Source organism: Vanellus vanellus (assembly GCF_965231255.1).
Source record: "Vanellus vanellus genome assembly, chromosome: 5".
NCBI lineage: Eukaryota > Metazoa > Chordata > Aves > Charadriiformes > Charadriidae > Vanellus > Vanellus vanellus.
In genome coordinates, this window is record NC_138910.1 from 43,892,312 (window position 1) to 43,912,709 (window position 20,398).

Sequence of the window (20,398 nt, forward strand, 5' to 3'; positions counted from 1 at the left end):
AACTGTGCTCCCAATGGCCAGTGTTCAGTAAAAAAGGACCCCCAACTTTGCTTTTGCCATTGTTTGGGGCAGTGGTAAGAAACTAAGTGGATCAACTTTGCGTTTACTGGGAAACATTTTCTGCGTCTGTGCTATTTTGCTAATATATCGCATCAGTAAAACATGGCAAGGAAGCCAAGGAGAGATTAATTCCCCTCCATTCAGCACTTGTCAGACAACATCTGGAGTATTGTATCCATTTTGGGGGCTCCCCAGCATGAGAAAGAAGCCCTTACAAACTAGAGCCAGGCCAGAAGAGAACACCCAGGATGGCCTGGGAGCTGGAACATACGAGATAGGAGGGAAGCTGGGTTCTTCCAGCCCAGGGAAGAAGGGGCTTGGGGGGAGGAGGAGTAATTGCTGTCTTTAACTCCCTAACATGGATCTGTAGAGAACACAGAGCCAGATTCTTCTCAGGGGAGCATATGGAAAGGATCAGAGGCAGCAAACACAAGTTTCAGCAAGGGAAATTCCAGCTGGGTATGGTGGTGGTGGGGGAAAGGAATTCACATTGGGAGTGGCTGAACAATAGACATGGAACCCTGGGAAGCTGGGGGATATCCATCCATGGAGGTATTCAGAGCTTGACTGGAAAAAGCCCAGAATGAAGTGATCTGACTTCAGAGCTGGTCCTGCTTTGAGCAGAGTTTTGGACCAGGAAACCTACAAAGACCCCCTTCCAACCTAAAATCTTCTGTCATCCCATATACCAGAAGTGGTGGAGTGGAACCTTTATACAAATATTGCTTTGCTTTAGTTGTAAGAGGCTTACAAATCTGATGTCAGCACAGTGGAAGCAAAAGTTCTCTAACTGTCCCTGAACATTTTTATCTTACTCTAAAGAACAGCATAATAGAATGGATATTTTCAGGAAGCAGCAGCTTATGATGTTCTCTGTGTTTTTGTCCTCCCTGAAGTACCTGAAGATTATACTGTCAAGGAAGCGGAACTGAAAATGGGAAGCTTGCTAGGGCTGTGTCATGGGAAAGCTCCAACTTCCACTCAGGTATAGTAGTGCTATGACCAAAAAGAGCCTTGTGCCACTGTTATGCTTTGCTTACAGCGCTCCTCTGTTTGTCCTGCTTAAATTGCTTTAGCCCAAAGGAGTTTCAGTGCTGTTTGACTGATGACAGGCTTGCAATAGCTGGTGTATGTGTGCAGTAGGAAGTGTTGCTTCACAGTATTTACATACATACTTATGTATTCTGATAGCTTATATTTGCTTTTTTAGCTCTTCTTGTATTTTATTGTTGGGAGTGACCAAAACACAAACCCTGAGATGGAGATAGTTGTGGAAGAGACTACCTCTGTCAAAGAGGTAAGTCTAGCTGCTTTTGAAAACTTTTGCCATGCCTGGGTCAGGTCTGCTGCTTCTGGAGAAATTTGCCTTACACCCACGTATCACTTCAGGCCACCAAGAGACACTGAGGCAAAGGAAGTGTTTCGACTCCAAAAAGCCAGGGGGAAGAATGCCTTGATCTTTCACGAAGTAGTACAGAGGCATCCTTGCTTTTTCCTCAAGGGTGAACATAGCCTGACCGCTTTGTGCCTGGCTAGCCACTCCTTTTATATGCAGCAGTCCTCAGCATGATATGCAATCACGGCAGAGCCTGCCACAGTTCTCTTGTAGTTCATCAAACTCTGAAAGCACAGATTTGGAGTGAGAGGAATCAGGAAGAACTCTGCACAGAGTGAAGGAAGCTGTTCTCAGTACTGCCAATCCAGACTTCTGGCACAAAGTGCCAATATCTACGAGTAGTGGCTGGAAAGTGTTGAATTTGCAGGTTGATTTCTAAAAGGTACACTTTCAAACTCTGGGAGAGAATGTATTCAAATAAAGCAACAAACTGACAACACAGATTTTTTTTATTTTTTTTTTTTTAAACAGTGTAAAAGCTGACTCACCTGACATTCTTTTCAGCCAAGAAATTTACTCTCATACTTGAAAGGTTTAATATATAGCTCAAAAACACCATGTTTATGTAATTATATTGTTTTTAGGAATTGACTAGGAATCAGTCGCTCAGTTTTTATGTTCAAAAATTCTAGTATAGATTTGATGAAAACTTTATTTCCCAACCAATGTATTGAGATAAATCTCATTGTATGTTTCTTTTTTCAGTGTCTAAATTTAATGCTGGAAAAATCTGGATTATCAGGTTAGTTGTATTGTATTGTTATTTAATTATCTTTTTAAAGGAATTTTCAGGTTTCTAAGATAGCTCTTGCTACCCTAAAAGTTACAAGTCATAAGTGTGTTACAATGATATGTGCGTCATTGTCATTGTACTGTGAGGAGGTGAAAGAGCAGTCTTGCTTTTTTAAAAGCTGGCTGTGCAGTTGCTCTTGAAAATCAGTTTCAAGCTTTCTATTTAATCAAAATATGGCAAAATTCACAGTTCCTAGACTATATGCTTGAGTGCATGTTTGGCTGTTCTGACAGATTTGCTATCATAGTTTGAACCACTTCATGACATGAACTGTAAAAAATAGTTTTTGGTTGTTTTGCAAAAGCAAGTTATTCAAAATGAGATCACAGTTTGGCCATTATTGGGGAATCTGAGTGGTAGCAGTTCTCATTACAAAGCTTTTACATGAGGATTAAGGAAGAGATCAAGACAGTGCTAGCATCACACACAAATTTCCCGGCCAAACAACAGGTTTACTGCCAAGAAACAATGGTTCTGTTTTTCTTGCTTTATTTCATATTATCATTTTTGAAAAATTGAATTTAGTGTTGTGTGGAAATTTGTGATCTGACTTCTCTCATTCAAAGAAATGTCAGACGTCAGTTGATTTGCTGTTTAAAAAGACTGCAAGGTATTTTTTTTTTTTTTGGCTAAGTGTTGTCAACCCAATTCCTTTGCTTTCCTATTAAACCAGGGAAATCAATTAAGTAGGTGAGGAAGAGGCGTTTATACAAATAAGAGAAGACCATTTCAAACAGCAAGGTGTTTCTAGGGTCTGGGGAAGGACATGAAAGTGGTACTGCATTCAATTTGTCAGAGTTGTGTTTAAAAAAACCCCAAACAAACAATAGCCAAGCACAAGAACCCCTTAACACTTAATAAGAGTTTTGTAATGATTATTTTGAAACAGCGTTGTTGGCTAATTAGTTTTCCGTATGTATGTTTTTGTGTTTTGGTAGGTGACAACTGGCATTTGAGAAGGATTGACTGGTGCTATGAAGCAGGGGAAGCATTAAGTCAGGAAGTAAGAGGATCCTATTTTTGACCTGAATCATGCAATAGTGTATTTACTCCATTTTTCTGTAGAGACTTTCCCTGAAGAGAGCTGCATTAAAGCAAATGCATGGTGGTATTGCGCGTGCTACACCAGTACACACCCTGTTTTATTTTCACAGTGCCTTAGGAAGGCAGTGTTGGGACACCTATGGTTAAAATGTGAATCTTGTGCACCTGCCTCTTATTTCAGGGACTTGGATTAAGCCATATCCACATAGTTTTTTCTAAAGTCTAGGTTTACAATACTTTAAAGATATATCTATAAAGAAGCACAAGGTGTTCAGTTGGTGAGATATGGAGGTGCAAAGGAAGTCCACAGCTCAACAGGATACTCTGGAAGGACCCCTCCAGGGCAGACTCCTGTGGGTGCAATACATGTGTGCCCCTGCAAAGCTGTCTCCAAGCAGGGGGTGTTAAATGGATATTTCTGTGCTCTTTGGTGGAAAAGCAAACCGCCTCGGACCTTTGACATGCATGGCTTAAAAAGCCACCAATGTATACTTTAGGAAACGAAGCACAAGAACACATAGACTTACAAGTAAACTGTGCTTTCTCTTTCTACAGAATGCCACTCTGAAGGAACTTAATGTTTGCAGAGGAGATACTTTGGTTATAACTGAAGGAAAGCTTCCACCACAGGTAAAACGAAAGAGATTGTTCTTAAGCAGTTGACCATGACTGGATACTTGAATATGCTAGTAGTTTCTTTTTTTTTCTCTTGCTTATTTTAAAAATATTTCAGTTGAAAAATTCTGGTTGGCAATAATGAATAAAGCTTTTTGTAGTTTTACAGCTTTTTTGATCTCAGTCAGCATTTATAATGTTCTTAGTCTATATTTATTCTTCTTTCAACTTCTGTAGTAAAAGGCTGGCCTGTTGCAGCTTCTTTGCTTACAAGCATGTTAAAGTTGACAAATGTGGAGGAAATCAGTCTTTCTGGCATGCAATGTTCTTGTGAAGGCACAACTCTTATACTACTACTTTCTCACATAATCATAAAGATAGAGGAACTTAAGTGTTTGCCTTCAGTTCAGATTTGTACTGAGGATGGCATTTGAAAATGGAGGGCCCTATTGGGAGACCTTCTTGTCAGCGACGGTTATACAAATGAAAGGATTCTTTGCTAACAAACCTCAAGCAATGTCATAGGATAGTTTGGGTTGGAAAGGACCTTTAAAGATCACCTAGTTCTGATCTTTCACTAGACCAGGTTGCTCAAAGTCCCATCCAACCTGAGCTTGAACACTTGCAGGGATGGGGGATCCACTTCTCTGGGCAACCTGCTCCAGTGTCTCACTGCCCTCATGACCAGAGGCAGTTCCCTCAGCCTGCCCTCCTGTGCCATGTACCCCTGCCCCTCACCATCTTGAAGGCCCTGGGCCGGGCCCACACCCCACCTATCAGTGTCTGTCCTGGTCTGGGGAGTCCAGGAGGCGACAGAGGAGTCCAGATGCAGTCACTAGAGTTCCAAATAAGAGAGGAGGAATCACGGAATCACGGAGTTTTCAGAGTTGGAAGGGACCTCTAGAGATCATCTAGAGATCAGTTCACTGGATCCAGAGCCTGTTTGCAGCAGGGTACTCTGAGAACTTCTCTGTAAGGGCATTTTAAGTGTTTTTTGCATCAGACAGCTTCTAGAAGCCAGTCTCATGCCCAGACATGACTGAAACCACCGTGGTTGGTGGCATGGTGGGCACTGCAAAGTCTCACTGGGTCTCATTTCCAGAGTCACTGCATAACTTTACACAGAGGCAGTGCTGTCACCTGTCTCCAGCTGGGACAGCCAGAGCTGTCACTTCAGGAACGTGTGGAGCTGTAAAAGCTGCATTTTAAAAGCAGGTCAGCTCTTACACACCATGGGGACACGCTGTATGTCCTTCTAGTTATCGGGTGCAGGAGAAGGGGAGGGAAAGGCGGATGAAAAGCAACAGTTGCCATCGGTCCTGGACAGTTTGCAGGAGGAGTGGCTGTCCATGAGAATCAGGCACTGCAATGGGGACAGGCTGAGGAGGAGAGGGACTGCCTTCTTGGACTTCACTGAAGTACCTGTTTTTTGAAACTGCAGTAGAAAATAACAGCACCAAGTAGTTAGCTGGACTCCTGTGCAAAGGAGGTCTGCCATGATGTATCATGACGCCCCAGCCCATTTTGAGCCCTGAATATTAGTTTATGTTTAAGGTCTTTTCTGACTTTTTCTATACCTAGTAGTGGGCACTGGCAGCCTCAGGATGCAACCACTCAACAAGCACAGAGTCACCAAATAGCAAGACAGTAATTGTGGTGGTGCAGGCTGCCCCCCAGCTACACCTTAGATCACAGAATCACAGAATTTTCAGAGTTGGAAGGGACCTCTAGAGATCATCTAGTCCAACTCCCCTGCTAAAGCAGGATTGCCTAGAGCACATTACTCAGGACTGCATCCAGGCAGGTCTTGAAAATCTCCAGAGAAGGGGACTCCACAGCCTCCCTGGGCAGCCTGGGCCAGTGCTCTGTCACCCTCACCGTAAAGAACTGTTTCCGTGTATTTGAACGGAACTTCCTGTGTTCTAACTTGTGCCCATTGCCCCTCGTCCTGTCACTGTGAACCATTGAAAAGAGCCTGGCTCCATCCTCCTTCAACCCACCCTTTAGATACTTGTATGCTATAATAAGGTCTCCCCTCAGCCTTCTCTTCTCCAGGCTGAAGAGTCCCAGATCTCTCAGCCTTTCCTCATAAGGCAGATGCTCCAAGCCCTTAATCATCTTAGTTGCCCTTCGCTGGACTCGCTCTAGCAGTTCCCTGTCCCTCTTGAACTGGGGAGCCCAAAATTGGACACAGTATTCCAGTTGTGGCCTCACCAGTGCAGAGTAGAGGGGGAGAATGACCTCCCTCGACCTACTGGCCACACTCTTCCCTATGCAGCCCAGGATTCCATTGGCCTTTTTGGCGACAAGGGCACATTGCTGGGCCATGGATAATTTACTGTCTACCACGACCCCCAGATCCTTCTCCTCCGAGCTACTTCCCAGCAGGTCCGCCCCTAACCTATACTGGTGCCTAGCATTCTTCCTCCCCAGGTGCAGGACCTTGCACTTGCTTTTGTTGAAGCTCATTAGGTTCTTCTCTGCCCAGCTCTCCAGCCTGTCCAGGTCACGCTGGATGGCAGCACGGCCCTCTGGGGTGTCAGCCACCCCACCCAGTTTGGTATCATCAGCAAACTTGCTGAGGATACACTCTGTCCCCTCATCCAGGTCATTAATGAATATATTAAACAAAATTGGACCAAGTATTGACCCCTGGGGGACACCACTGGTTACAGAGCTCCAACTAGACTCTGTGCCGCTGATCACAACCCTCTGAGTTCTGTCCCACAGCCAACTCTCAATCCACCTCGCTGTCACCTCATCTAGCCCGTACTTCCTCAGCTTCCTAATGAGGATGTTATGGGAGACAGTGTCAAAAACCTTGCTAAAGTCAAGGAAAGCATCTTTACTGTTCTCTTTCTTGTTTTATTGGGTTTTTTAAAATTACGTAATAATCAATCCTGAAAAGAACTCCTAATGAAACAGCTAGAAGGGACCTTAATGCCCAAGGCCAGCTCTTCTTCTTGGGAGACCTGTAGTCTTCTGCTTCTCCAGAGGAACAGCTGTCTCTCTAACTTCTTTGCTTGACATGTTGCAGTTCTTCATGCACTGCCAAGGAGAGTTTGGCTTCATCTTCAACCACCCTCATCCTCCGAGTGAAGGGACCCCACCTCCAGGCCCCAGGGAACTCGGAGGCCCTCTGAGGGATGAATCCTGCCTCCTCGGCACAGCAGCCCCGCAGAAGCCAGGTTGTCTGGTCCCCTTTTCTTGGGGCTCAAAGCAGAGGAGATGGCACCCCTTCAGAAGGGGAGGGGGTAGGGGAGTGGAAGAGAAGGGCTCACACTACCTGTGGCAATCAACAAAATAATTGCTAATTGGTGGGAGCTGGAATGAGTGAGCCTGTGGTATGGCTGGGCACAGAGACTGGAGCTCCCAGCTAATGCCAGGTGCGGAGGCTGGGCCAGTAGTTGGGTGCTGGCCGGGTGCTTCTGTGCTGGTGTCATGGAGGGGAGCCTTGGCATGACGTAGTGGTGCCACGGAAGCTATGCTGGAAGGCAGTCGACTTCCATCGGCTCTTCCTGGTCTTAGGGTGGATCCACTTCTATGGGCTTTACACCATCAGCTGCATGAGTGGATTAGAGAGCTTTTAAGCTCAACTGTGGGGCGGTAGCCAGGGTCCCTGTATTTATAGGGCCTGGAACAGAGGTGGCTTGTAGCATCAGGGGACCACTGTGATGGCTATGTGTGTGGCTAAATATGGCTGTTCTGGGAGTTTGGGGGCCCTGTGAGCTAAAAGATGCCCTAACGTGGGTCAGGGGGGTTAAGGGCCACTCTTCTGGGCATCACTCCCCTGTGCCATTCTGTTGCCCCTTGGGCACAGGGACTGCCTTCCACCTTCCCTTGTGTGCCCTGGGCTCCAGCCCCCTCTTCATCATATGCTGGGGTGCCCTGGATGAGATGGTCGCAAGACTTTTCCAGGGGAGTTGGGGGTCCTCGGTGTACCTTCTGCCCATGCGGCTCGCTGCAAGTGGCGCAGGCCCCTCATGCCCAACAGTGGCTAAGGGGAGGCAGAGCATCCAGACACCCTGCAGGCAGTTGAAAGGGAGACACAGCTGTCCTGCAGAAGGTCTCCCACCACTATCTAAAAGAATTGCTGGTTGCCAGGTGTTGCACGGGTGCTTTTTCTCCATCCCCTGCCCTGAAGCGTGGAGATGCTATCTATTCTGTATTGAGCCCTGAGGGAGAGGACAGAAGAGGGCTTGACATCATTGGGGCTGCGCTGCTGGTGCAATGCAAGGAGCCTGTTGGAGGGCTTCTTTGCATGTGAGTATCTTCAAAAATAACATCAGTCAAGTCCTAGGACCAATTTGAACATTGCCAAGAGTTATCTTCTACGGATGGTTGTAGGGGAATTTACAGTAGACCACTGATACAGATTATTCCTGTTGGCATGTTATAGGACTAGCTACACTCCTAATCTAGTTTGACAGCTGTGGTATACCTGTCTCCATTTCCATCAACCCTTTCCCTCTGAACTTGTGTTTTCATATAGATTGTGCTTTTGTGATTCTCATGCCAAAGGTTTCCTGCAGAGATGTAGTGGTGTTACAAGATTTCTTGTTTATCCAGAAAATTTTGGAGTTATTCACAAATACTGTTCATAAAGCATCCAATCTTTACCTGCGTGTGAATTACTTAAAGCTCAGATTTTTGCCCTGCATGGACAAAAATCTCATATAAATGACTGCCATTCCACCTGCATATTTTCCTTAGGCTGTGACGTAGCTATGGCTGTGGAGGGGGAGGAGGGAAATAACCATACTTGCTGTCTTAATGACCAAATACAAGAGAGAGGGAAAAACATGGGTTTGCACCTGTATGGTGGATGGACTGATCCACTTCAGTTTTAAGAGAGAACCAGGAATATATTTATTGATACAAAATAATGATTTCACAAGGTTTGATAATAAAGTAGATGGTATTTTAACAAGATTCTAGGGCAAGGTACACTTCGCTATTTACTACATAGAGGACTCGATCAGACAAAGGCGGATCCCCCCCCTTGAATCACGAGGTTCGGAGGGGGACCCCCTTGCTTTCTAAACTCCTTCTCAGGGAGGAGTGTAGGCACGGCAGGATCCAATCCTAGTCCCAGCCGTGGTCAGTGGCTCATGTCTAAAGGATTATATATCTGCAATCAATCCTATGTATCACTTAGTTAAGATTTCAAAGTTTAGTATGCTATTAACCACTTAACCAAGGATTTGTTGCAGCAAGGAATCTCTGAATCTCGAGATACAACCTTGAGAGGTGTTTCTACTCAGGGGGAGATCCCAGCATGCAGCCCACTGCTGTGTGGGAGAGCTCCCAGGGATCTAGGCTATCCACTATTTATATAGAGTAAGACGACTGACCTGTAGTCGTATTTGCTTACCAGTGGGACACCTGGGTCCCTGTTGCAGACAGTGTTTGGCTACTATGTTGCTGTCCATCCCCCAAAATCCGCAGCCACCTTGACTGCCGCTGTTGGTTGTGGCTTGAGCACCAGCCCCTGGCACCACCACACCCCGTTCTACCCCTGCTCTACCCCCCAAGTATAGGGTGTTGTAAGTTGAAACGGAAAACTAAAAATCTTTCCAAGAATCTGTGGGCAGACAACATGGATCTTAGCAAGTCCATAGTGAATAATGCTTTGTAAAGTAAAACCAGATATTTTTAATGTACTTGTTCTCAGAAAAAAAAAAAAAAAGTAGGCTAAGAGCTCACAGCAGCAATGCAGTGGGTGTTAACAGGCCAGTTCAGAACTGCATCTGAGAGAAAGCAAGCCTCTCCTGTTCAGGAAAGGAGAGAGGTATCAACTTAGTGTCCTGTCCTGGCCACGCAGAGCAGGTAAGAAAATCAGGAGTTTCTGAAGCAGCAGAGCAGCATTGCAGTTGCTGAGATTAGACAAATCTGGCTTCCTCTGGCAAGGCCATATCTGTGTCCAAATCTTCAGACAACAGTGTCACCAAGTTGCATAGGTAATGTTGGATGCCAGGATGGGGATGTTAGGCTGCATGAGGCTGGATTTTTTTCACTTTAGTCCCTCTAAAAGTTGATGATGTGTGATCTTAGATGAATGTCAATGCCTTTATAAAAGCTCAGATTTGAACAAGTCTTTCCCTTCTTCCTGAGATGAAGGTAAAATTTTTCATTGTGTTGAAACACATGAGCTACCCAGTATTTCCTGTTCACTTTTCAGGGTTTCCTTAAAATACCCATCTGGTGGTTCAAGTCTTCGACTCATATGAAACACGGAGAGAATGCACGAGACCAAGTGAATGGGATGACCTGCAAGATGGATGCTTTGCAGGTGTCTCCTGCAGGAGGTTAGCTTAATCATTTTTTTAAAGGAATCATATGGCCTGGTTGTCCATGATCGCACTGAGGACTTTGAGTCAAAACCACAGTTTTAATCCAAAATCTTAAAATTCTTCTAAAACCTATGAGTCGCTGTACAAGTTTCAGCAAGTTTATGGTGAAAGGAGCTACTTTGGAGACAGATTTAAGTTTTTATGGGGCCATGAGTGCTGGGTGGTACTGTTCTGATGTTTCTTAGCTATATTTGGTCAAGGGTAAGACCTCCACTAAATTTTGAAGCAGGGCAATTTACTTCTCAGTAAATAAAAAGGCTTCTCCGTACCTGAAAGCAGTGGCAGTATTGTAAAGCATCTACTTAATGAGCATACACGTGATTGGCTTCAAATGCCAGTCTCCTAATATCAAATTTAATTCACTTCAGGCTATGTTGCCTTTTGAGAAGTTGTAAAATGGAGTGATGAGTAAATCTTACATACAATAAGAGACTTTACATTCAGTATTTTAACCTGTCTTTTATTCTTCTAAAATTCAAATCCAAATCGAAAAAACAGCTAGGGTAGGAAAATCTAGTGAGGGCTGAGAAGGAAGAAGAAAATTAAGTGGGACAACTGCAAATTGGAAAATAGGAAACAAACTGATTTTCCTTTCTACAGGAAAAATAATATTCTCCCTTTGCTACTGAGTTGTGTTGCAGAGCAGGACCCTTCTCCTTTTAGAAGACTTATTTACATTTTTCTCCTTTTCTCTCAAATGTCTTCTGAGTTTTACTTTCTCCCATGAGGATTTCAGTAGCATAGGTAAGAGCAGATTTAACTTACCTTGCAACACGCTCTACATTTCAGAGTCCTAACCGATAATTAATACTATTTACTAATGTGAATAACTGGTCTTAGTTTTAAAATTTGCAGTATAGGTTTAGTTGGAACTCTTCCTGTTTGGCAACTAACAGAATGTATTTTATCAACTGGATGTTACGTTTCTTGAACTGTCCTCCAAAAAAAAAAACCTGAGGTCAGGTCCTTTCTCTAAGAGAAATCTCACCTTGAAGTGACTGTTACCTCTTAGGATGATAAACAAAGTCACGTTGACTCTTCTGTTGTTTTTTTCTTCCTCTCCTCTCTCCCCCCATCTAAAGATTCACCAGAATACTTCCACACAGACATGGATCTTTGTTATGCTGGCAGTATAGAAATAGCGGGAGAAGCTTCTTTGGAAGATCTGAAGATGCAGGTTAGATGTTCTCCTGTATTGGAACTGTACAGCAACACTGTGATTAATTGAGCTCTATTAATACATATTTTTTATTTCCTTTTCCTTTGTCTCCAGTATGTTCTGATATGGCATTTGCTTATATGCCATGTTCAGTGGTAAGTACCAAGAGGCAGTTGGAGCATGTAGCTCAGAGACTTCCTTAGTATGTCTCCTGCAGTTGCCATTCTACCTGTCATGTGTCCTGACCTGCAAAAGCCTTGTTGCACTTCATTTGGAACTTTGGCTTGCAGCCCTATCTTTATTTCACAATGTAAAAATTATTCATGAGAAGCACACACATACAAGCACTTCCTAAAAAGCTACTTTCCATTTCCACATTGTTCCTGTATTAGTTTTCTGCATTGGTTTTTTTTTTGGTGTGTTGAATCTAACGAATAAAGAATTGCATTTGATGCACAGAAGGCCATGTTCGTCATTCAGGAAGGTATAGCTTAGTTTCTTTGGCCAGAAACTAAGGTGCCTTTTTATGCTCTTTTCACCATAAATGTATTAATTTAATAGACTAAAACCCAACCCAACCAACCAACAACAACAAAAAAATGCAAAAGAAAACAAAAAAACCCAACAAAAAAAACCACCCCAAACCCACAAAAAGACATAAAACAGTCCTGTTAATAAGGCTCGCTATTGTTTAGCAAGTTAGCTGTCCTACTTAAACTGCATGGGGTAGGATATCTCATCTGATTCTGAGCCATACCAACACTTACTATTTTGGGTACGACTTCAGTTTCAGTCTCTGGCAAACTACTGCTATGCAAAACTGACCATTTGCATCTTGTGTTCATCTTGAACAAGGAGAATTGTCTTAGCATGGAAAGAATATTATGTCCTTGACAAGGACTTAAAGGAGTTTGCTCAGCACTTCTCTAGAGATTGGGGTCATGATTGTGTCAGCCTCATTCCCTCCCAGTTATACAAATTTTGGTTAAAAAAAGAAATTCAGTACTTTTGAAATGTAAGTTAAGTTGAGAAATGTTGGGAGGGACTGAAGTCCCAACTTGCTTTGAGATTGAAAAGCAAATATGTCCATCATAGCCACTACCAGTAAGTCACAAGCAAAAGCTTGTGTGGAATAAATCTAACTACCTTGCCCTATATATGATTGCTTTAGTATTGCATTGAGAATTAATCAAGAGGTTTTCTTTTTTCCAATGAGACTGGCTGCTAAAATTATTGAAGAAATGTTTCTTTTTTCAGGCTATGACCCTACCATACTGCCAGGAGCAGATTGTCCCGCTACCCTCATTTCTCAGAGCATGGACAGTGGACAGTAAGCGCCCGGGCAAGCTTCTACGAAACAACAAGCAACAACTCAAGTAGGTTTCTTTCTGAATGCACAAGTAGCATTACATTTGATTGTGGGGTGGATTGGTGGAGAAATAAATCAGCTCAGTCAAATGTCAACAGAAACTGAGCATGTTTTTTAACTCGAGAGCTGTGGAAGTGAAAAGTGTGAGCATAAGTCGATCCTACCATGCTTATTATGCTAAGCTTTGTTTTAGGTGGTTTTAAATGCCATTTTTGTACTTCTCTGAGTTTTTTGTTTTTTTCTTCCAATAACCTCTTGCTTTGCTTTTCTAGATAAGCATGGGTCTACTTGACTAAAACTGATTTTTCTTCTCAGAAATTTAGAATATGTGACTGGAAATGTGTGTAATCTTTGTTTTGTTTTCAGTGACTATAAGATGGGTGCCCGAGTGGAAATCTGCATAGAAGCTTTGCAAAAAGAAGAGCATCTGGGGTAAGATCTCAAGATACTTATGTTTTACAGCAGTGCATTTGAGATAAGACTTAATTGAGCAGCTTTAAATTAAATACTTTCTGTCAGGACTTTAAATAATGGTATGTGAGAAGACTTTGGAGGTTATTTTTTTTGTTTTCCACAAACAAAAAGAAGAGAGGGCAAGAGCAAGTGAAAACTGGGAATTCTGGATTCTGAAAGTATGACTCACAAGAATGGTCTATTTTCTCTTCCTGATGACAGCCCCCATGAACTGCTGCTTCGAGTCCAGATGGGCATACCAGGGGAGAGGGACTACTATGACTCCACGGATTTGGTGTGGGATATCTCCAAAGAGTGCACAACCGGGGCACTGAGACAGCGAGTGGCTTCTCACTATTGTCTCCCTGTAGATAAAATTGAAATAGCCAAATACTTCCCTGAAAAATTTGAGTGGCTGCCAATATCTAGCTGGGTAAGATCTAGTATGACCGAATCCAACCATTGTTCTGAGAGAAGTATGTTTTATGCTGCAGTTCTTGAGCAAACATATATAAGCAGGTTTCCAAAATCTGCCATGTACAAATCTTCTGTTTTGATTTTATTCAGACACAGCAAATTTCAAAGAAGAAACGGAAGAAAAAACAGGAGAGTTTACAGTCAGCGCCTTATCACCTGAAAGATGGTGACATCATTGGGGTGAAGGTAAATTAACTTGGCTTTAATTGTTGCACAAGGATTAGGTTCACGCACTGTATACTTTGCAGTATCTGAATTTCTTCCTAGTTTTTCTGCATCTTGCTACATCTCTATGAAAGTACTGGTATGTGACTCTGGACAATACATTGTGTGGATAGGAAATTTGTTGCTATTGGTGGTTTTTCTTCTTTTTCTCCTGTTCTTTATCAACTTGATGGAAGTTTCATGCTTTTCCCCTTATATCTTGGTACTGGCACTAGAGGGCAATACCTTAGAGGCTCTTGGCCGCTCTCAGCCAATGCAAGCAGTTAGTTTCTGTTCTGCCTTTGAACACTATCCAGAAGAAACTGGATCTTTTTTTTTTTTTGCCCTCATTTTATTGACTTTTTTTTATTTCCCAGCTCTGAGTAAAATCCAAGAACTGCAGCCTTTAAAACCCTTACTGTAAGATTAAACCCAGTACATTTTTTCCAAAGAATTGTTACAGATCTATTTCATTGTTTAAATAAGAGTTACAGAGCAGCATATTGAACTCTGAATTAGCAATAAGGCTTATCTAGGAGATCTCTGAAAGAACATACTCACTGGGTTTTAAAGCAGTAGGCAAAAAGTCTGATGTCCTATCCTGATGTATTAGACTGTGGAGAGAAATCTCTAACACAAATTCACTGTTAAATGCAAAACATAGAAAGAAGTCTAAAAAATTTTTTCTGCCTTTTCGAATTTTTGCCACCTAGTTAACTTGAAGTTAATTGCTATAGAACCAGTTTGAGGAAACACACTGAAAATTAAACGTGTGAACTGAGTAACTTGTTGGAAATAGCTTTGGTAGATAAAAATTATAAGCTAATACACTCAATCCTTTTTCACAACAGAATCTTCTCCTTGATGACATAAAGGACTTCAGCACAGTGAGAGATGATGTTGGAAAAGAAAAACAAAGGCAGCTTGCATTAGAAAAAAAGAAAAGGTATTGAGTATTTACATTTATTTTTCTTTAGAAATAATGCAAACTGTTCTTTGCTGCTTTTCAGACTAGCTTGATACCTGGATAATTTTTTCGGACAGTGCTAGCTGGGTATTGTCAGAGTACACAATTCTAGTAATCCTGAAGGAAGCGCTCAGGTAATTCAAATTCAAACATGGCTTTAGATGCCATGTTCCTACACTGAGCCTTAGTTTTTCCTCTTGCAACACACTGCAGAATTTGTCATTTCCTCTGGACATGAAAAATGAACCCCTTGGCTGCGCTGGCCCTGTACAGGCTGTAAGTGCGAGCTTGCGTTGTCACAACTATGTGGAAATTGGGTTCCAGTCCAGGCTCATGCTGCTGTCAGTACTAAGGCTCAACACTAATATTAGGCATCTTAATTTTATTTTTTTAATAGTCGGCAAGCCGAACGCTTACAAGACCATGTTTTCTCTGAGGAGAAGCTGAGTATTAAGCACCGTAAACCAGAAGTGGCTCTTTCTATCAATGTGGGAGTTTTCAGATAGCACCTGGAGATGATTTGCTGACCAGACCATACTACCGATGTACTCAATTGGAATGGAGTACCTCAGCTGGACCAGAAAGAGGGTCTGTCCCAAAGTGTCTTCAGGAATCACCGAGACAAACTGGATATAGGATTCAGGATAACCCTGATTCTCTTCTAATCTCTCTTGGGGAAGTGGTTTAGCATCCCTTTATCAATGTGGTACCTACTCTCAGGCTAGGTAAATGCACTTTATCCACGAGAAAACGGATTAATGTATTGTATAACATTTTGGTGACTGTTTTGTAATCACCCTAAATGCTTTTTTTTTTTTTTTTTTGTGTTGATCAGATGCTGATGTCTTGCACCATCACTACAGTTTGCTGGGGTTTTTAATGCAGTCATAAACATCTCTTTTTAGAAATGTTTTTCTGTCTCTGATCACTGAAGTTACTAGCGATATTAGAATTTGCTTTTGTCTCTATAAAATCTTCAGTCTGTAGTAAATTGAGTCAGATTTCAGGAAAGAAGCAAATGTGGAAATCTCTGCACAAAGTGTACTAAATTGGTTCAAAAAAGGGCAAGTTCAGAATTTGTCAAGCTCTAAAACCTGAAGACCTTTTGTGATACGAAGCAACTGTGTGGTAACTTTAAAATATAAAGTTTTGAGGGCTTTTTTGTTGTCCTTAAGCTTAACTAACAAACAAAAGGGATGGAAAAAATTGGTAGAGCTGATGTCTGGTCTGAAATGGGTTTTATTATACTCAGGAAAAAGGCTTGTATTTATATTCAGTACTCTTATTCATTCAAACATGTTTTGAATGATAAGGTGAAAATGGAATGGTGGAAGATAACACGCAAGCATTTCTGTGCAGCAGTAATGTGCTGGCGGCATCTAACGTGTTTGCCTTCTGCGGCTGGGAACCTGTGCAAATGGATTGCCGTATCAAGTGAAGTCTGCTATCAAACACACTGCAGAGCCTTGTTGAACTACACAAATGTTCTGAAACCTGTTCTGAAATGAGCAAAGTAATTGTTCAAAAATAGCTTTTGAACATAGCCTGAAGTACCCTTAATTAAAACTGTCATAATGAGAAGACGCAATACCAGTCAATTGTAGGGACTGTTGTAAATGTTTAACCTGTTTCATACATGTGTAGAAGATTTTGTAGTAGAAGATGCCAGTACAACAGACTTCTAAAAATTTGGCTAATATGAGAACATCTCTCATTTACCCTTTTTAACAGTATTCTGGTATTCCAGACAGCTTCGAGACAAAAGCTGACACTCTCCGCTATCAGGAAAAAAAAAAGTCAAAAGCACCTTGAAGCATATGATTAGTATTTATTTCTTTGCATATCTTTAAAGTTGAGCAGGTGCTTCTGTGCTTTCTTAGGCCAATTAATTCAAGAAGGGGATATTTAAATTTCCCCACTGTTTTGGTTGTAGGTAGTCTTTACTTGAACCTTGAAATCCTAGTTTTATGGATAGATTTTTCTGACTGAGGTGAGGGCAGCGAATTGCCTTCCCCATCTTATTTTGCATCGCCTTCTTCCATATCAACAAGTGTTCTTGTGAGCCAGGGTTTACAGAAATTATCACACATACTGATCACTAAGGTAAGCAAGAAAGGTTTGTGTTTGCAGATTGTTCCATTGCATTGCGCTTACTTTGCTGTCCCTTTAATTCCTCCAGTTCCTTACTGGACAGCTGTACTAAGCTCAACCTTCCCACCTACCTTTAATAACTCTAGTCCCTTCTTGAAAACGCAAAGTTTTGAGAAATATAAATATGGATTCCAAGTACTGACGCGGGGATTTGAGTATGTGCCTTTGTTAAAGTGTAATGTAGCAGCGCCTGCACTGATCCAGTCTTGGATTATTTCTAATGTTGGCTCAAAGTGCATATTTTTTTCTTAAAACTATTGTGGGTCATTCCACAATTAGAGAGTTCATTAAAAATGGGGGTGGGTAGAGGGAACACCTTTTTAAAACGGAGTCTTTGTGATTCCACAGTTTATGATGGTTATATTCCAAAGCCTGAAAAAGCTTTCATCTTTATTTTTCAAGTGTTCTTCACAAAATAAAAAGTCATTTCTATATGTCTGTTTGATTTGTCTATGCATGTCTCATTGATACACGTTGATTGGACAGGGCACAACCTTCATTAAGCTTTAATTTCCAAATCTTTTCCTAAGACAGCATCCTGATCTCTGTGCAAGAAGTTTCCCCAGCCTGGCTGGGGTTGCACTGTGGAAAGACCTGTGTTCATTTGGACGACTGGGATTATGATGCAAGTTCAAGTGATTTTTAGCTTGTGTTTTTCCTTTTTCAGAAAGCATGGTATAGTATTGTTATGGTTTGAGAAACCCATAACAATTTATTGTCGTTTAGACAATTATTCTATCACCCAATGACCCCTCCCTACCTGGGAAGGGGAACTGGGGAAAAAACAAGCAAACCTGGGGGTTGAAATATAGACAGATTTAATAGAATAAGATTATATTATTAACATTAATAGCACTAAAGAACCAATATTGATCCTTATACCAATACAGAATATGCAAAGCTTATACTCAGCCAATTCTGTCAGTAGGAAGCTGTGCACAGTAAATGTTGGACCCTCTGAGCGCTATGGCTTTGGGAGGAAGGGAGGGCCTCAGGGATCCGGCACTGGGGCAAAAAGTTCTCAGGATGGCAGCCATCAAGGGAGAGAACACTTTGCAGCAAATTTTCTAATTTATAAATATATATATATTTATATATATAATGTGATGCTCGTGGTATGAAATAATCCTCTTGGCCAGCTTGGGTCAAGTGCCCAGGTCTTGCTCCTCTTCATCCCTGCATCTGGCAAGCTTGAAAACACCAAGACGTTGGAATCCACATACCATAGCTGGTTATAAAGTAAATATTTTCACAAATTCAGACACTAGTGTCTTCTAAAAGTGCAGTCTTCCCAATTATTAGAAAAGAAATTAGTCCTGTGTCACTCAAACCAGGACAACTATCAACTGCTCGTTATTTTCACTCCCAGTTTGTGCACAAATGTATTCATCTGGTCTGTATTTCAAGGGAATTCACATAAATCATTTAGAGAACTGTAGCTCTGCATAGAGTAAGAAACACAGATTGCTGAGGAATAGTTATCTTTTGTGTCTGCTCCTGGTGCAGTACCTGTAAAAGCAAGTGTTCGGCTCTGGGAATTTTATTATGAGAAAATAGTGGGCTTGCGTTTCCTCGTAACTCATTCCAGTTTGTGTAAGTGATTATGGAATAGGAGGAAGTGACCTGTTAAAAAGCAAAGTCCTTCTCACTCACTTTAATTCTCCCACGTGACCACAGGGTGGTCACGTTCTGAAAGGTTTTGCAGGTACAAACCCCCAAGAAGGAAGCACGATGGCGTGGAGAGGTATAACTGGGACAGCTGAGCAATGGCACAGAGGCTGCAGCCTGTGCTGGGGAGAAGCTCCATGGTTCTGGGGCTCACTGGCTGCTTTGGCTGTTTCCCTGTGCTGAAGGGTGGGGGTGCCGGGAGTGCCCTCCAGCGTGGTTAGCTGCAGCTTTGGGATTTTGCCAGTACTTCTGCTGCCATTGCCTGTAATTTGAGGAGTTCATCTTCAGCCCTTGCCTTGTCAAGGCCACCACATCTGGAGGTAACTAATCTGAGTTTGCAAGCAAGCTTAAAGAGACTGAGAGGTGTGAGCTCCAAGCCCTCGAGTCTGGCTGGAAAGCTAACAGCTCAACTTGATACTCTGTTTTCTGACTGATCCTTGGTCAGTGCAGCTCCCTGTGCTGATAAATGCAGGAGACATGATAATGATACAGCCCTTTCCATGGGTTTTTATTACAGTCAGGCAGTGGAGGCCCATCAGCTCTGTTTATTGAATGTGGTTTGCACGTGTTGCTGCTTCTGCTCCTGTTTGATCTATGTGTTCATGCCATACAAGAGCATCAATCTTCTTGCTAGGTTGTGGGTTTGTTGCTGAGAGAGTATCAGCTTCATGGTTAACAAATCTATAAAATACTGCATTACAAAGCTTTTCCATAAACTTTAACTGCAGCCCAAACAGTTTTTGATTCCCAGTGGTTGTATTCAGATGATGACCAGTAGGGCTTAACCATCTGCTTTTGCTAAATGTTCTTGCTAATCACTGGGAAGAAGCGTGTTTAGAAAAAGGAAAACAAAACGGGCCTTAGGCCCTTGTGCTTCAAACTAAAGGCTTTCAAACTAAAAGAGATATGGCTTAAATAAAAAAAGAAATTTTGCTGTGGAAAACTCACTGCAACAAGTACAAGGTAGCTAGGCGCACACAAGACAAACTTAGAAAACATATTTATAATCTAAGTATCCTTTTCGGAATGATGGTAATTGGAATAAAGACGAGTTTGTACTAGCAAAGAAAATTCTTCTGTATTAATGGTAATTGTAAAGTCATTAAGATAAACTGTTTAAACTTAAAAATCAGTGAGCAGTGCCTCATGCTGGGTATCTATTGCATGGTGGGGTGCACTGAGTTTTCGTGACTGTGGCTTCTCTATGAGAGGTCTGCGAGGGAAGATGCAAGGAGGGCACGTGTGTGCCGTGCTGTGTCTCTCGGCACTCCCGGGGCTTTTGTCTCAGTCTGTGCGTGGGGATCGGTGCTGCCCCTTGCTCAGAGCTCTGTGTGCAGAAGCAACTTTGCTTGTCTCATATTTTCAATCACTGCGGAGAAAGCATGAAGTTACTAAAGATAACAGTAAAGTTTCCTACATCTACACCGCCAATGTCAGAAATTAAAGTCACTTTGGATAGCTAGACTTCTAATAGGTCTTTAAATATTTTTTTTTTCAATTTTAATGAGTAGTTTTAACTAGTTATTTTGTGTCAGCAACGGGTTTTGACTGCAATTAGCAATTAGTTTCTAGAAAATATTAAGCCACTGATTTGGGAGAAAAATTATTTTCTTTCTTTTTTTTTTCCCCTTTCACTGGATGATTTCGTTAACTCCTGTTGGTGGCAGAAATGTATAGAACGCTGTATTT

General features: G+C 42.1%; 1 protein-coding gene across 1 annotated transcript in view; it reads left to right on the top strand.

Moving 5' to 3' along the window:
• USP40 (ubiquitin specific peptidase 40) overlaps nt 1-17,467 on the top strand; it is a 36,500-nt gene extending 19,033 nt beyond the window's left edge. Inside the window, exons 19-31 of the mRNA XM_082483498.1 lie at nt 957-1,045; nt 1,271-1,357; nt 2,162-2,198; nt 3,188-3,252; nt 3,849-3,923; nt 10,090-10,216; nt 11,344-11,438; nt 12,678-12,796; nt 13,156-13,221; nt 13,465-13,675; nt 13,810-13,905; nt 14,775-14,869; nt 15,288-17,467. Of these exons, the coding sequence (XP_082339624.1) occupies nt 957-1,045; nt 1,271-1,357; nt 2,162-2,198; nt 3,188-3,252; nt 3,849-3,923; nt 10,090-10,216; nt 11,344-11,438; nt 12,678-12,796; nt 13,156-13,221; nt 13,465-13,675; nt 13,810-13,905; nt 14,775-14,869; nt 15,288-15,396 (1,271 nt within the window). The 3' untranslated portion in view covers nt 15,397-17,467. The remainder of the gene's footprint in view (nt 1-956; nt 1,046-1,270; nt 1,358-2,161; nt 2,199-3,187; nt 3,253-3,848; nt 3,924-10,089; nt 10,217-11,343; nt 11,439-12,677; nt 12,797-13,155; nt 13,222-13,464; nt 13,676-13,809; nt 13,906-14,774; nt 14,870-15,287) is intronic.
• Nucleotides 17,468-20,398: the final 2,931 nt, after the last annotated feature.